General features: G+C 38.6%; 1 protein-coding gene across 1 annotated transcript in view; it reads left to right on the top strand.

Annotated features, from left to right (window-relative positions):
* The window catches only part of BRWD3 (bromodomain and WD repeat domain containing 3), a 363,038-nt gene that overhangs the window by 206,448 nt on the left and 138,642 nt on the right, over positions 1–17,948 (top strand). The window contains exons 19-20 of the mRNA XM_006902191.1: positions 6,009–6,192; positions 10,242–10,335. Coding sequence (XP_006902253.1) covers positions 6,009–6,192; positions 10,242–10,335 — 278 coding nt within the window. The remainder of the gene's footprint in view (positions 1–6,008; positions 6,193–10,241; positions 10,336–17,948) is intronic.

The following is a 17,948-nucleotide window of genomic DNA, read 5'->3' as shown; positions in this document are numbered from 1 at the left end:
ACTCAAGAGCAACGGTGTCTCTCTGGAGACTAAGGTGTGCCTGATACAGGCCATGGTCTTTTCAATCGCTTGTTATGCATCAGAGGGTTGGACAGTGACTAGGGAGGACAGAAGGAGAATTGATGCCTTTGAGTTGTGGTGCTGAAGAAGAGTACCATGAATGTACCATGGGCTGCCAAGAAAACAGATTCATTCTGGAGAGGGTTAAACCAAGCTACTCCTTGAGGCAAGGATTCTGGGGCTTCGTCTGACATACTTTGGGCATGTTGCAAGGAGGGACAGATCCTTGAAGAGGGACATAATGCTTGGGAGGGTAGAGGGTCGGCGCAAGAGGGGAAGACCCTCTATGAGATGGATTGATTCAGTGACTGGGGTAATCGGGATGGGTGTGTCAGAGGCAGTGCGATTAGCACAGGATGGAGCAGGGTTTAGGGCTGTTTTACATAGGATCGCTATGAGTCACAAACGAGTCGACGGCACATAACAACAACAACAACAACATACCATTTGCCCCAGTAATTCCTGTACTGGGAATTTACCCTAAAGAAACCATAACTGCCATCCAAGCAGATATATGCACACCAATGTTTATTGTGGCTTTTTTCGCAATAGTGAAGAACTGGAAACAACTGAAGTGCCCATCAACAAACGAATGGATAGAGAAGCTCTGGTATCTTCACACAGTGAAATACTATGCAGCATTTAAAACCAATGAACTCATGCAATATTATTCAAAATGGATGACCCTGGAGGACATTATTCTGAGTGAAATATCTCAGTCACAAAAGTACAAATATTGCATAGGGCCACCTTTGTAAAACAGGACTGACATCAGGCTTGAGAGAAATATTTGTCTTTTTGTGACTGAGATATTTCATTCAGCATAATGTCCTCCATGGTCACACACATTTTGTATAATATTTCATTAATTCGTTGTTTTTCTGCAGAAAACTAACAAGACCCACACCTCGCACCTTATTAAAAAACTAACTCACAGTGGATCAAGGACTGAGGACTAAAGCCAAGGACTATAAACATCATTAGAGAAAAACTTAGAAGGATCCTAGAAGCATTAATCCAAAACTTTATCAGTCTTCCACGCATTCTGAGAAACCTAAAACCAGGAAAGAATAAAGTAGATGAATGGAACCTTCTAAGAATCAAATCCCTATGCATATCCAAAAACTCCTCCAACAGGGTAAAAAGGGAAGCCACAGACTGGGAGAAAAATATTTGGTAAAGACATGTCTGATAGGGGACTTATATCTAAAATATATAGAATACTCTAACGCCACAAGAAGATAAAGGTAAACAACCCAGTTGCAAATGTGCACAAGACATGAAGAAACACTTCACAAAAAAAGACATTCTGATGGCAAACAAACACATGAAATGTTCAAAATTCCTAGCCGTAAGAGAGTTGCAAATCAAAACAACTACGAGATATCATCTCAACCCAGTAAGAATAGCAAAATCTAACAGAGCAACAAACAACAAAATGTTGGCAAGGTTGTGGAGAAACTGGAACACTTATTCACTGTTGGTGGGAGTATAAAATGTTGCAACCACTATGGAAGGCAGTATGGCACTTTCTCAGAAAGTTGCAAATAGAAATTACATTTGACCCAGCAGTTCCAATACTGGGAATATACCCTAAAGAAACCAGAACTCCCACCCAAGCAGATATATGCACGTCCATGTTTATTCTACTTTGTTCACAATAGCAAAGAGTTGGAAACAATCTAAGTGCCCATCAACAAATGAATGGATAGAGAAGCTGTAGTGTATTCACAAAACTGATGAAGATACTTTGCTATCAGGTCTTTGAATTCCTTATCAAGAAATTCTAGTAGTATTTCTTCCTCTGGAAGATATTCTGCTTCTGTATTTTCGTTACTTTTTATTTCGTTTACCCTGTTTATGGTGTGGTGATTGACATATTTCAACTCACAGATGCTGCACTGGATGTAATGACCAAGTTGTGCCAAGAAATCAAGGATAACCACTTGGCCAACTGACTGGAAGAGATCTTTTGTTCCCATTCCTAAGAAGGGTGACCCAACAGAGTGTGGAAATTATAGAACAATATCATTGATTTCACATGCAAGCAAGATTCTGCTGAAGATTACCCCAAAACGACTGGAACAGCACATCAGCAGAGAACTGCCAGAAGTCTAGGCTGGATTTAGAAGAGGTTGTGGTACTAGGGATATTGTAGCTAATGTTAGATGGATCTTAGCTGAAAGCAGGGAATACCAGCGGAATGTCTATCTTTGTTTCATTGATTATGCAAAGGCATTTGACAGTGTGGATCATAACAAACTGTGGCTAACTCTGAGAATAATGGGAATCCCAGAACACTTGATCGTGCTAATGCAAAACCTATACTTGGACCAGGATGCAGTCATCAGAACAGAGCAGGGAAACACTGCATGGTTCATAATTGGGAAGGGTGTACTCCAGGGATGTATACTATCTTCATACCTTTTCAACCTATATGCATAACACATTATATGGGAGGCTGGACTCTGTGAGAAGAGGTGTGGCATCAGAATTGGTGGAAGATCATCAACAATCTGCGTTATGCAGATGAAACAACACTGCTTGCTGAAACTGAGGAGGACCTGAAGAGCTTGCTGCAGAGGTTCAAGGACTGCAGCCTTCAAGTGGGTTGAAGCTCAATATAAAGAAAACAAAGATTCTCACCACTGGACCAATTGGCAGCATTAGAATGGATGGTGAAGAGATGGAGATTGTTAACAGCTTTAGTTTACTTAGCTCCACAGTCAACAGTCTTGGCACCAGCAGCCAGGAAATTAAAAGAAATATTGCAATGGAAACGTCTGCTGTTAGAGACCTCTCCAAAGTATTGAAGAACAATGGTGTCACTCTGGAGGCTAAGGTACACCTGACACATGCCATAGTCTTTGCAACCAGTTGTTATGCATCAGAGAGTTGGACAATGACTAGGGAGGATAGAAGGAGAATGGATGCCTTTGAACTGTGGTGTTGGAGAAGAGTATTAAAGGTACCATGGACTGCTAAGAAAACAAACAGGTTCATACTGGAGAGGGTTTAACCGGGCGGCTCCTTGGAGGCAAGGATTCTGAGGCTTCGTCTGTCATACTTTGGATATGTTGCAAGGATGGACCAGTCCTTGGAGAGGGATGTTATGCTTGGGAGGGTGGAAGGACAGCGCAGGAGAGGAAGACCCTCTATTGAGGTGGATTGATTCCGTGACTGGGGTCATCATGTTGGGTGTGTTGGAGACAGTGAGATTTTCACAGGACCGAGCAGGGTTTAGGGCTATTCGACATAGGGCCTGTAAGAGTCGCAATCCACTCGATGGCACATAACAACAACAACAAAATTATCTGCTTCCTCTGAGGCATTGTGATGGTGATGTCTCTGTATTACTTTGTTTTAATATATCTAGTTGAATCATGTAACTGTTTTGTGTCACTTGCTTGTTTGGTAATTCCTTTTTCCCCCCTTTATAGTATGTTCCATACATATACATTGTTTTATACAATCTTTCATTTACATCGTGTTTCATACAGTTATTCATACACATTCTATTTTAGTTTTTTTATACTAGTTTATTTACTAAACTGGAACACATTTTTTTTCACACCAAATCCTTCACATTTCCCTCACCCCCCCATCAAATTTATGGCCCCATGATTAATTCCCCTCTGCACATCTTCATCCCTCTGCTTACACTCTCCCCCCACCAAATGGATGATTTAGTAATTCTTAAATCTTGCCCAGCAGTTGAAGGTGCAGGACATGAGTATGTTGACAGATACTGTCTATTGTCAGATATGTAAAAAAGGAAAAGAAATAAAGTTTAACAGCAGAAAATATTAAAAAATAAAAAAAAACAATATTATATGGAAAAAAGGAAATAGAACATTCAAATCTGAGAAGGTTATAAAATTTTAATAGATTCAATAGAATATTACACAGCACATAGCAGCAGTAATTTTGTTAATTATTCCCTAACTTGGGAGGGACTAGAGAGCATTATGCTGAATCAACTCAGTCCTAAAAGGATAAATATTGTTAAAACCATTATTGTAGAATGAGGAATGAGAATGAGGATCCAACGAGGAGGAGGAGGTGGAAGCAGAGGGTTGAGAATGTGTGTTGGGGAGAGATTAACCATGGTTTTGTACAATTTGATGGGTGGGGTAGTGAGGGAAATTGGAAGAATCTGGTCTGAGAAACAATGTATTCCAAATTTGTAAATAAACTAGGATAATAATTTAAAAAATCAGTTTAAAAATGAAAAAATTATGATGTAATAAAAGCAATTAGAATTGAATGGCAAAAGAAGATAGAAAAAGACTGGCAAGGGAAAGGGGAAAGCTAGGTAAAACAGAAAACAGCTCATATGAAAGGAAAAACCTTTAAAAAGCAAAATATAAAATAAGACAGCAAACCAAAATTCAAAAAGTTATCAAATTTGATTCCTTGCTATTGATTTAGAACTAACTCACAGCTAACCCTCTAACCGGTTTTCAGAAACTGTAAATCTTATCAGAGCAGATTGCTAGTCTTTCTCCAGAGGAACAGTTACTAGATTTTAACTCTCTTCTTTTTAGTTAGCAGTGCAACTCCCTACCAACTAGGGCACTAGATCACATTTAAAAAACAACAACAACAAAAACAAAAAGACCCCACCAATACCAGAAAACAAAAGAAGAAACATTAAGGAGTGTGGATTAGGCATCTGACTGCTGCTTTTGTCACTACTATGTTGGGTGAAGGGAAGATGTCCAGCCTGTTGCATTATATTTTCCAAGTCAGCAGAAAGTTGGAGTGTGAGTACCCAGTCAGGTTAATGTTTCTGCATGAGAGGTAGTTGAGGACTCAAAATTTGAGCTGGGCCACCAGGTGCCCCTCTTCTTTTCTAGGAGCAACACTGGTTGGGGTACTGAACATAGAATAGAAAGAATTTCTCCTGGCCTTGAAGTAGCCTAGAATAGTCCCTCTGGGTAGGGATGATATCCTTGTCAGTCCACAGGATTGATTTTGGCAGGGTACCTTGTCAGAGATGACTATCATGAAGATGTAATCACTGTTAACTTAAAATGCCCAAAGAGATAGCTCACTGCTCCAAGTAATATTCTCCTGCAAATATGGCAATGGCATATGTACTCAGTACTCAGTTAAAGGCAATTACCTCAGTCAGAGATGATGACCCCACTAATCCAGAGACTCACTATGCTATAGGCCCAGTTTAATCTGTTGTTTCCTGAGGAGAGTCTCTGGTTATAGAGCTATGTGCATGTTCCTGGTTCCAAATAATATGCCATGAATCTTCAGTCAGAGCTAGGATGTCCTTGAGCAATGCTGCTAGTAACCTGCTGGGTGGTATTGCTTAGGGACCGTTACTTCCCTTATCAGAAAGGCATGAGGGACAAGGATTCTTTGAAGAGAGACTTCTAGCTGACTTTGAGTCCTCCTTGAGTCACAAAGAAGAGTTATCTAAGTCCATTTGTTCATTGACAGCTTGAGTTCAGTCCTGGTACACACCTTCTACATCTTGGGGCTGGTCAAGTCAATCCCAGTTTGTCCAACACAGGTGGGCACATCAGCCCCCAGAAGATTGCACATTTCCTGTCTGTAGCTAGTCACTGATGTGAATACTGCTTAAGTCCTGGATTACTGTGCTTTGCGGACAGCTAGTAGAATGGTTATGCTGCATTATTTATAGTTCTGAATTTTGTCTTTCTCCTAACTCAGTGTTTTCATTCTGTGTTTTCCTCTAACCTGTGTTTAAAGTAATTGTATGTCTATTCTTTTTAAGCTTAAAGTTGAAGAATTATCCATATTTGTTTTTTGGATTTCTTTAATGAAGAGAGTCTAGACTGCTGACCACCTAGTCTTCCTTCTTACATAATAGTTTCCAGCATTAATGTCTTTGAATCGCCTACTATCTTTTATATTCTGATCTAGAACTTTTGCTCAGAATGTGTTGCCTGTCTCTGTTTTTGTTTTAGCACCGAGAAATTTAAACATGGATCTATATTCTCCCTCAAATGTTGGACTTCGACGTAGTGGGCAAATTGAAGGTGTGCGACAAATGCATAACAATGCTCCTCGGAGCCAGATGGCTACTGAAAGAGATCTCATGGCATGGAGCAGAAGAGTAGTGGTCAATGAACTAAATAATGGTGTTAGTAGGTGAGTCAATCAGGTAATAATCCTTTAAAACGTTAATGTTTTATTTTTAGTGAGTAAAGTATAATGTACTACTAAATTTGCTTTCAATAATGAAGAAATTTAGGATGTATTGAAAGGATTGACAAAGTACAGCTCCAGGAATTTATGGAATACCAGTTGATATCTTTCAACAGATGAAGCCAAGATGTATGCCAAGAAATTTGGAAGATAGCTAACTGGACAACCAACTGAAAGAGATCCATTGTTCTGCCTATTTCTTAAAACAGATGATCTCAAAGAATACTGAAATTATAGAAGGATGTCAATATCAGTTGCAAGTAAAATCTTGGTGAAAATTACTCAACAATTGTTGAAGCAGAAGAGGGAGCTAGCTTCCCGAAATTCAGGTTGGATTCAGAAGAGGCTGTGGCATGAAAGATAATAATTGTTGATGATGTCAGATAGTTCCTGACTGTTAGCAGATCGTACTACCAGAAAGATGTCTTTGGATAATCAATCAAATACAAGGAAACATGCAAAATAATGAGAAATCTGGTAATTACAGAACATTGTGCTCACAGGGAAGTAGTACATGGGCAAGAAATTGTCATATGCATCAGAGTTGTAAACTTTTTAAGAAAGAGATGCCAAAGAAAAAGAGATGACTCAGCATTTCTCAAGTGGAAAGATATATTCAAGCCTCAAGTTACAGTACTGAGAGATGCTATGGATAAAATTTTGAATAATCCAGGAAGCCTCAAAATAAGATGGAAAGAATATACAGTATCACTATACCAAAAAGAATTAGTTGACACTGAAAAATTTTAGGAAGTACCAAATGAACAAGAGCCAATGGTAATGAAAGATGAAGTTCAAGTAGCATTGAAGGCATTGGCAAAAAATAATGTCCCAGCAATTGATGGAATACCAGTTGACATGTTTCAACTAATAGATGTAGCCCTAGATTTGTTCACCAGTTTATATGAGGAAATTTTGTGGATGTCTACCTAGCTGGCTGACTGGAGGAGATCCATACTTGTCCCCATTCCTAAGAAAGATGATCCAACAGAATGTGAAAAATATCGAACAATATCATTACTTTTTCAAACACGCAAAATATTGTTAAGGTCATTCACAAATGGCTAACACAGTACACTGACAACTGAGAACTGCCAGAAGTTCAAACTGGTTTTAGAAGAGACCAAGGACATCATTGCTGATGTCAGATGGATACAAGCCGAAAAGAGAGAATACTAGAAAAATTTCTATTTGTGTTGTATTGACTATGCAAAGGCATTTAGCTCTGTGGATCATAACAAATTCTAGCTAACACTGAGAAGAATAGGAATCCCAGAACACTTAATTATGCCAATGTGAAACGTATACCTAGCCCAAGAAGCTGTTGTCTAAATGAAAGAAGGGAACACTGCATGGTTTAAAATTAGGAAATGTGTGCATTAGGATGGTTTTCTTTCTCCACACCTATTTAGTCTTTATGCTGAACAAATAATTCTGGACAAACAGATCTGGACTCTGTTAAGAAGAATGTGGCATGAGGATTGGAGGAAAGCTCATCAATAACCTGTGTTATGCAGATGACACAACTTTGCTTGCTATAAGTGAAGAAGATATGAAATGCTTTCTTGTAGAAGATCTAGGACTACAGCCTTCAATATGGATTACATCTCTACATCAGGAAAACAAAGGTCCTAACAACAGAACCAACAGTCAAGGATGAACGCTGTTTGGGTTTGAGTCAACCATCAACACTGGTAACAGTCAGGAAACATATTGCTTTGGGCAAGTCCACTCTCAGGGACTCAAAATGCTGACAATCAATGATGTCAGTTTGAAGACTAACTTGTGCCTGAAGCTAGCTAATGAATAAGGATAACAGAAGAATTGATGCCTTTGAGTTGTGATGTTGGAGAAGAATACTGAATATCCCGTGGACTGCCAAAAGAGCAAATAGGTATGTCTTGGAAAAGGTGCAGCCAGAGTGCCCCTTGGAGGCAAAGACAGTGAAGCTTTATCTTTCATACATTGGACATATAGCTACGCGAGGCTATTCTCAAAAAGGCCGTCTTTTCCTTTCCTTTCAACTCATCATCATTCTAGTGTAATTGTCAGACTGTTTTCTCATATACACTCTGATCTTTTTTTCCTCCACTGTCTTCATAATGACTTTTTGCTTTCTTCATCTGGTCTTCAGTGATTAATGTTCAATGCCTCAAATTTCTGCTTGAGATGATTTTTTAAATTCAGGTAATGTTAATCCAAGTCCATATTTTTTACTCTTGTGGACTTTGATTCTCTTCATCTTCACTGTAAACTTGCATATGACTTATTGATGATCTGTTCCACAGTCAGCACCTTGCTTGTTTTTAACTGCTGACAGTGAACTTCTCCAGTGTCTCTTTCGATAGATACAGTCAAATTGATTCCTGGGCATTCCATCAGATGAGATTCATGTGTGTAGCCACCATTTGTGTTCTTTGAAAGGAATATTTACAATGAATAAGTCATTGATGGTGCAGAATTTAGTCATTCTATTTCTAGCTTTATTACTGTAATCAAATTCATACTTTACGGCCACTTGATCCTCCTGTGTTTCCAATTTTTTAATTTCAGTCACTAATTTTTATTACTGCATCTTTTTCTATTACTGCATCTTGATTGCATGTTCGGACCAGTTCAGACTGCAGAAGTTGGTAGAATTACTCAATTTTCTTATCTTTGGCTTTGGTTGTTGGTGTGTATATTTGATTAACAGATATATTAATAGACATTTCTTGTATGAGTTTGGATAGTGTCCTATCACTGTTAGCATTGTACTTCAGTATAGATCTTAAAGTAATCTTTTTTACTACGAATTCAGCATCATTCGTCTTCAGTTTTTCATTCTAACATGATAGATCATATGATTGTTGATTTGAGTGCTCCTTGGAGGCAAAAGTGATAAAACTTGGTCTTGTATGCTTTGGGCATATTGCTAGGTTAGGCTTTTCCTTGAGGAGGAATATCATGCTTGGAAAGGTCAGTGAAAGAGAGGAAGACTCTCAACCAGGTGGATTGACATAATGACTACAGCAATGGCTCGAGTATGTCAGAGATTATGAGGATGGCACAGGATAGGTCTGGGTTCAGATGTATTGTTCATAGGGTCACTATGGGTCATACTTGAGTCGAGGTCACCTAACACTAAAAGTGCCTACTGGTGTATCTCAGCTCATTCATTCTTACAGTGTCAATCTTTATGCTCTCCATTTCATTTTTAACAATTTCTAATTTTTCTATGCTCATTCTTCGTACATTCCACATTCAAACCGACAGTGGATGTTTGCAGCTTGTTCTCCTCATTTTGAGTAATATCCAATCTAGGGCTCTACCTCTAGCACACTATCAGACAGTACTCCTTTACTGCTCATAGGGTTTTCATAGGTCTGTTATTTCAGAAGTGGATGGCCAATTCTGTCTTGTAGTCTGTCCTAATCTATCATTCCACCCTCACAGCAACCTATGAGTCATCCCAATACTTATACTAGCAGACAGTTGTTATAGTCATAAAAGCAAACTGAAAACAAAAAAGCATGGGCATGCATAAGCTATAAGAAACATGAGAGCATGTAGATTACTTTCCTAAAACAACAAAGAGATAAGCTTTGAACACCTACACGTGAACTACAGTTTCCACAGGCTTAACAATTTCATGAGAGAAGCTGGCCCTTTTTACAGTGGCTGCTTTTGTAGCAGTGGTAGGTGGAGTGATAGGCCTGGGGTGTAGTGGGTAGATGCTCTCCTTCAGACCCACAGCACATCTACATAACCTTAAGGAAGATGGCATGTGATGCAGTGGGCAGGGGCCCTACTCCTCTGTACTGGTGTGCCTGAGCAGTTAGGAATAATGAGAAAGAGAATAACTGTAAGTCAATTATGAACTGAATGCTAACATCTAGCAGTAAAATAATTTGTAATAATTCTTTACTCAGATTTTTTGAAAGAATGTTTAATCTGTTCTAGAGAGTTTGCTTCTTGATGATCTTCTGAAAGTTACTTTGATTTGTTATTAGGGTTCAGGAAGAATGTCGTAATGCAAAAGGTGATGTTGAAATCAGTCTATACACAGTTGAAAAGAAGAAAAGGCCGTCTTATACTACTCAAAGGGTAAGTTTTGTTTAATAGTGTTATAATATGCCATGTTTTATAAGGACATTTTTTGTGTATTACGGGAATATTTGTTTTTTTTTTCTTTTATGTAGATATCTACATACACTGGTCTTATTTTGTGAACTGCAAAGTGGCATTAAAAAAAGCCATCAGGTTAATTCAGATACATGGGGTTTTTGTTGTTTTTGTTTGAGTGAATGTTTATTATCATATCTGGTTTTTATTCAGTCATTCATATGTAATTTCAGACTCATATTTACATGAGGAAAGGTAGACCTCCCCCATAAGGTTTCCAAGACCAGAAATGTTTATATAAGCTTAGTGAAACCCCCAACCTTTCATTTAGCAAACTGAGGAAAGTGAATCACTTAACTGCTTAATCACTAGGCCTCCTTCATATGTGGTTATTCTTAATAAGAATACATAATAAGTTGTGTCCCAAAATAATTCAAGACAGAAGTACACATTTCTATTTTTCAGACTTGGGAACTGCATTACTGAGAAGTTGGCACTTCCCTCAGCTTTTCCCTAGGTGGGAATAGCTGCCTTTCCCCACCTCCCACCCCCAAGCAGCCCCAGGAAGTGCTTAGCTCTGGACATTTGCAGGTAGCCAGTAATGGGAACTGCATTATTGAGAAGTTGGTGCTTCCCTTGAGCCTTTTTCTAATTGGTAGAATAGCTCCCCTCACAGCCAGCCCAGAAGAGAAAGGTACATGGCCAGTGGCAACAATTGAGACTCGGAAGCTGGACTGTTTGGACCTTGTCACTTTCTTGGACATTTTCCCTGAGCAATATAACCTGTGAAGCACTTTTGGGACTTGGCCTACTCCTGGGAGAAACCTCTCATCTGCCACATTAATCTACAGGAGAGGACAGAGAAGCAGGCCCACTACAGCTAAGAAAAGGAAAGACTCCAGATATCTGCTCCTCAAAGAGCAACTAGATGAGAAACTTGCCAAAGGAAACAGATAATATAACTTCCAGTATAGACCAGCAGAGAAGATTTCCACTGGCAAGGTCAATAGGAGGCAACACTTAAGTCTACAGTTTATCAATAGCATCATAAAAATAAGGAACTGTCAACAACCCTAGCAGACACAATAGAAACTGCCTAACACAAACCAAGAAGAATTTCACATAATACCAAGAAAGTAGCAAGGAGCTTCAAATATTATAAATAAACAAAACAAACCTTCTCCTAAAAAATTAGAACAGATGGCAGACCCAACAAAACCCCAGGATAGGATGGCATAAGAAATGTATTGATGTGGAGTTACATGAATAGCTACTGAAAAAGTTACAAAAGATGGACGAAAGAAAAGACACCATAAAAATAGAAGTACAAGAATTTAAAACATCATCACAAGACAGGAGTACAACGAGTACTGTAAATAACAGAAAAGCATGAGAATGCATTTCAGAATACCAAGACCAAAGTTGCCAAATTTTCAACATGTTGGAGGGACAAAAAAGAAATGGAAGAGATAGAACAGAGAGTCGAACAGAAAGAAGGCAGAAACCACAATTGAAAGTCACTAGAAGGAAGAAACAGGGAAAATGAAGAACATTATGCAGAATAACATCAAATAGAACAACATATATGTGCTTTGAATTCCAGAAGAGGAGGAGAGAGAGAAAGCATTGAGAAAATTGTAGAAGTGATACTAGTTGAAAACTTCCCAGGTATCATGAAAAACAAGGAAATTCTTTTTCGAGCACCTGAACTAAATCCAAACAGACACTTATGTGTTGTTCAGTCAGAACTGACCCTAACCCTAATCTAGCTAAGCTGACCCTTAAGTGGATTTTTAGAGGCAGTAAATTATACCGGAAGTCATTGCCCCTTCTTCTCCCAAGGACCAGCTGGTAGATTTGAACTGCGTATTTTAAGAATTGCAGCACACCTTCTTACCAGTAGACCACCAGTGCTCCCAAGTAGATTAGACCCCAAAAGAAAAACATCAAGATATTTAATAGTCAAATTCTCCAAAAATAAAGGATGCAGCTAGAACACTAAAAGCAACACAAGAAAAACAAAGAGTCAGCTACAAAAGAGAACCAATTAGATTAATCTGTGATTTCTCAGCAAAAATCATGTGAGGAAGAAGGCAGATAGTATATAGTATATCGTATATAGTATATCATATAATGTATATGTTGTTCTTATGTGCCATCGAGTCACTTGTGACTCATACTGACCCTGTGTACAACAACCCTAAACCCTGTTCTATCATGTGCCAGTTGCACTGCCTCTGACACACCCACCTCGATTACTCCATTCACAGAACCAATCCACCTCATAGAAGGTCTTCCCCTCTTGCACGGTCCCTCCACTCTCCCAAGCATGATGTCCCTCTCCAAGGACCTGTCCCTCCTTAGAACATGTCCAAAGTATGTCAGATGAAGCCCCAGACTCCTTGCCTCCAAGGAGTAGTCTGGTTTAACCCTCTCCAGGATCAATCTGTTTCTTTTCTTGGCAGTCCATGGTACATTCAATACTCTTCTCCAGCACCACAGCTCAAAGGCATCAATTCTCCTTCTGTCCTTCTTAGTCATTGTCCAACTCTCTGATGCATAACAAGTGATTGCAAAGACCATGGCCTGTATCAGGTGCACCTTAGTCTCCAGAGTGACACCATTTCTCTTCAGTACTTTGGAGTGGTCTCTAACAGCAGACTTTCCCATCGCAGTACATTTTTATTTCCTGGCACTTGGTGCGAAGAATGTTGAGCGTGGAGCCAAGCAGACTAAAGTTGTTAACAATCTCAATCTCTTCACCATCCATCCTGATGCTACCAATTGGTCCAGTGGTGAGAATCTTTGTCTTCTTGACATTGAGCCTCAATTTATACTGAAGGCTGCAGTCCTTGACCCTCTGCAGCAAGTGCTTCAGGTCCTCCTCAGTTTCAGCAAGCAGGGTTGTGTCATCTGCATAATGCAGATTGTTGGTAGATCTTCCACCAGTCCTGACGCCACACTTCTTCTCATAGAGCCCAGCCTCTCAGATAATCTCTTCTGCATACAGGTTGAAAAGGTATGGAGATAAGACACATCCCTGGCGTATCCCTTTCCCAGTTTTGAACCATGCAGTGTTACCCTGCTCTGTTCTGACAACTGCCTCTTGGTCCAAGTATAGGTTTTGCATTAGCACAATTAAATGTTCTGGGATTCCCATTCTTCTCAGAGTCAGCCACAGTTTGTTATGATCCACACAGTCAAATGCCTTTGCATAATCAATGAATCACAGATAGACATTCTTCTGGTATTCCCTGCTTTCAGCTAAGATCCATCTAACATCAGCTACAATATCCCTAGTACCACGACCCCTTCTAAAGCCAGCCTGGACTTCTGGCAGTTCTCTGCTGATGTGCTGTTCCAGTCGTTTTTGGATAATCTTCAGTAGAGTCTTGCTTGCGTGTGAAATCAATGAGATTGTTATATAGTTTTCACACGCTGTTGGATCACCCTTCTTTGGAATGGGAACAAATATAGATCTCTTCCAGTCAGTTGGCCAAGTGGTTGTTCTCCAGATTTCTTAGCACAAGTTGGTGAGCACATCCTGGGCAGCATCCGTTAGCTGAAATACATCAATTGGTATACCATCTATTTCTGGGGCCTTATTTTTTGCTATTTCCTTCAAAGCAGCTTGTACTTCTTTCTTCATCACCTTAGACTCTTGCTCATACATTGTTTCATTAAATTCTTCTATTAGCAGACGCTAATTCCTTTTGATACAGTGCCTCAGTATATTCTTTCCATCTTCTTTTAATACTTCCTGGATCATTTATTATTCTGTCTAAAGCATCCTTGACAGAAGACTAAAAGAAAATAATTGCCAGCCAAGGATTCCGTACCCAGCAAAGCTGTCCATCAAATATGAAGCAGAAATTAGGTCATTTGCAGAAAAGAAGAAACTTGAGGAATTCATGAAAACAAGACCAACTCTCCAAGAAATATTAAGGGAAATTCTTCAAACAGAGGCAGCAAAGGAAATTAGATGGACTAAAAAAAATAACTAGAAACAGCAGAAAAAAACAAAACAGCAAAATTGCAATGATAAAACCTATATCCTTTTAGTAATCACACTTTTATGAATGGCTTAAACACACCAATTAAGAGGAAAAGAGTATCACAATTTTGCAATCAATTCAGTTGTGATTAGGCATTTGAATTTTTTCCATGTTCTTGTCATGGTGAATAATACTATGCTGTACTCAGGAGCAATGATTTTGAAAAATACTACATAATTTAGAAGAGACTGGAGAACATTATACTGCGTGAACTTAGTCTCATACGGACAAATACTGCATAAGACCATTATTGTAAAAAGAGAAGGATAATTAGTAAAAATTAAAAGTGACATATGATAGCATATTATGATTATCACAGGAATCCAGAATTAAGGTTGCATAGCGGAGTGCGTTGGGGGCGGGGGTACTGTATACCAACAAAGAAGTTCATCTTTTGCTTTTCAAAGAGAGGAGCGAACTGGGGGGAGGGGGTAAAGAAAAAAGTGCAACACAGAATGAATGAAAATCCAAAATCTCTGTAAATGTTCATTAAAATTAATAAAATAAAATACAAGAAGTCTGTTAAAAAAAAGTGTATGGAGACCCAAGGAGAGAAGAGGTGGTAGCACAGGGATGAGGATGGATAGGGGCACACAGGGTTACACAGTTTGGTGGGTGGAGGGAGGGGATGGAAGGAAATTAGAAAGATCTGTTTGGGACCTGAAAAAGCAGAGTAATGAGAGACATAGTCCAATGATGATTAATCTTATAAAACATAATGCATGGGAATGGTTGTATTGAACACATTGTGAGTGAAGAATAGTGTGAAACACAATGTACATGAACTTTGTAAACAAACCAATATAAAATAAAAATTAAAAGAGAAAGAAAAAGTATCACAATGGATAAAATGAACAAAGCCCATCAATTGCCTGCAGGATACATATTTAAGAAATGAGGTAAAAGGCTAAAAAATCAAAAGATGGAAAATTATATATACCAAGCAAATGACATCCACTAAAAAGAGTGGCAGTACTAATCTCTGATAATATAGATTTCAGGAAGAAAACCACCATAAACGTTAAGGAAAGGCAATATATATTGATTAAAGTCACAATATATCTAGAAGACATAATCTTGATCAACATCTACACACCAAATGATAGACTTGCAAAATATATAAAACAACAGTTAACAATGTTGAAGAAAGAAATAGCAGCATAATAGTAGTAGATTTTAACACACACTCCACAAAACATGAGTCAGCTTGAAAGAAACTCAGCAAAGATGCAGAAGAACTAAAGTAAACAAAGTAAACAAAGCCAACTCAACCTTAGATGTATTCAGGGTAGATCACCCAGCTAACTCTCAATTTACTTTCTTCTCAAGTGCAGATGGTACATTGTCCTGAATTGACCATCTATTAGGACACAAAGTAAGCCGCAGCAAATTTGGCCAGGGGAGGGAGGTGTGGGCGAACCATATTGAAACAAGACTAAGTATCTTCTCAGACCAAAATGCCATAAAACTTGAAATTAAAAGATTAAGGGTAAAAATCAACCCATGTGGAAGCTAAATAATACCCTGTTTGAGCATGATAAGACTTAAAGAAGAAATAAAAAGTGACATTAAAAGTTCCTTGAAACAAATGAAAATACAGCATATCAAAACCTCTGGGATATTGCAAAAGCAGTCATTAGGGGGAATTCATATAAATAGGTAAGCACATAAAAAAAGAATGGACAAATTAAATTACTTAACCCCTCCATCAAATAGAAGAACAACAAGTTCACCCCACAGCCTCTAGAAGAAAGGAAATTATAAAGACAAGGGCTGGAATCAATGAGAAAACAGAAAAACAGTTGAAACCATTGACAAGGAGGTAGTTCTTAGAAAGGGTCAATAAAATAGACAAACCATGGGCAAGATTAAGAAAAGAAAGATGACACAAATAACTTGAATAAGAATGTTCATAGCAGCGCTATTAACAGTAGCAAGACAGTGGAAACAGTTCAAATACTCATCAACAAATGAACAAATTGAGAAATTGTGGTACATTCACACAATGGAGTATTATATGGAGCACTAAGGAACAGCAATTTTGTAAAATAACTGAATAAGATGTATATAAATTTCCAAAAGTGAGAGTGAAAGGAGGAAAAGAACAAGAAAGGAGAAGGGTGGAAATCACTGGTATAGCAGAATTTATTAGGCAGATAGGGGAGTGAAGGAATAGGAAAGATTCAGTGGAGACTCAAAAAGGGTAATAATAGGCATGCATCAAAAGTAATTTATTACCAATTTAAAAAAAGAAAAAAGAATTCAAGATATATAGCTATTGTAGTTATATTTATATGGTTAAGTTGAACTTGAAAACATTGTTTGATTATTAATCATCAAGTAAAAACAAGTGTTCATATTCCTTAGATAAGAGGTTGGCAGTTTATAGCCCATGGGCCTAATCCATTCTGTCACCATTCCTATAAATCAAGGGTGTTGAGCTGTTTTGTTGGGTTTTTTTTAAATACAACATTTACTCATTTTTATGTTTTCCATAGAAGTGTTCATACTATAAAGTTGAATTGCAGCAACAGAGACCATATGGCCCAGAAAGCTGAAAATATTTCTCATTTGTCCTGTAAAAAGAACAAAAGTGGTGTAGGGATGGCTAAGTCTGACCTGTACTAATTCTACAAGGGAGAACTGCCCCCTTCAATAGCATACACAGGACAAAACTAATTCCCATGAGATCAGACATGTCTCCCACACTCCTCCATCTATTTGCGCTAATTGCACTAGCAATCCTACTTGCTCTCCTGGGTCCAAAATCCATTGCAGTAACTATGCAGACCAGATAGTAACATACTCATGATTATAGGATATATTAGGGAAATTAACATTCACGTTGGCAGTAGGATATAATTTGTCAGTTAAGTCAGCTTCCTCTTACAGGCTCTTCAACCTTCAGTCTTGTGCTTTAGACTAGTGTTGCAAAGCTCTCTTACTTTTACCATCTAAAGCATCTACCTCTGCTCCCCACCCCCTAAGTCCTCAAGCAAACTTGGTTGAAGACTCTTACCTGTGGTTCCATGGTGTGGCTGTCCCAAGGTCAACTCTGTCTCATGTCAGGTCTCTGGTTCTTGGCTGTAGTTGCTGATGTTTTCCTGTAGGTCCTTGTCTAACTGATGTGAGAATCTCTACTCATAAAGAACTCATGCTACATTCTCTGCTTCTTCTTACTTGGTGGTAATGAAATTCCCATATTTCTGCTACTAAGCTTGCTCAGTTTAAACCTGATGAATTGGCAAAACTAGCCAATCCCTTTGTGGATATCCTGACACTTTATTTGCATGTTCCTGCCTAGACAGGTGACAAAGTCAAGGCCAGTGGTCTAGAAAAGCCACATTGAATAATAGACTCACTATACTGCATGGGGTCAAGGACTGCAGCCTTCAGTATGGACTGAGGCTCAATGTCAAGAAGACAAAGATTCTCACCACTGGACCAATTGATAGCATCAGGATGGATGGTGAAGAGATTGAGATTGTTCACAGCTTCAGTTTGCTCGGCTCCACAGTCAACACTCTTGGCACCAGCAGC

Source organism: Elephantulus edwardii, unplaced genomic scaffold, assembly GCF_000299155.1.
Source record: "Elephantulus edwardii isolate Elephantulus edwardi_28Jun2011 unplaced genomic scaffold, EleEdw1.0 scaffold00378, whole genome shotgun sequence".
NCBI classification, from domain to species: Eukaryota; Metazoa; Chordata; class Mammalia; order Macroscelidea; family Macroscelididae; genus Elephantulus; species Elephantulus edwardii.
Note: the sequence above shows the minus strand (reverse complement) of the source record. Positions and strands in the feature narration are given on the sequence as shown.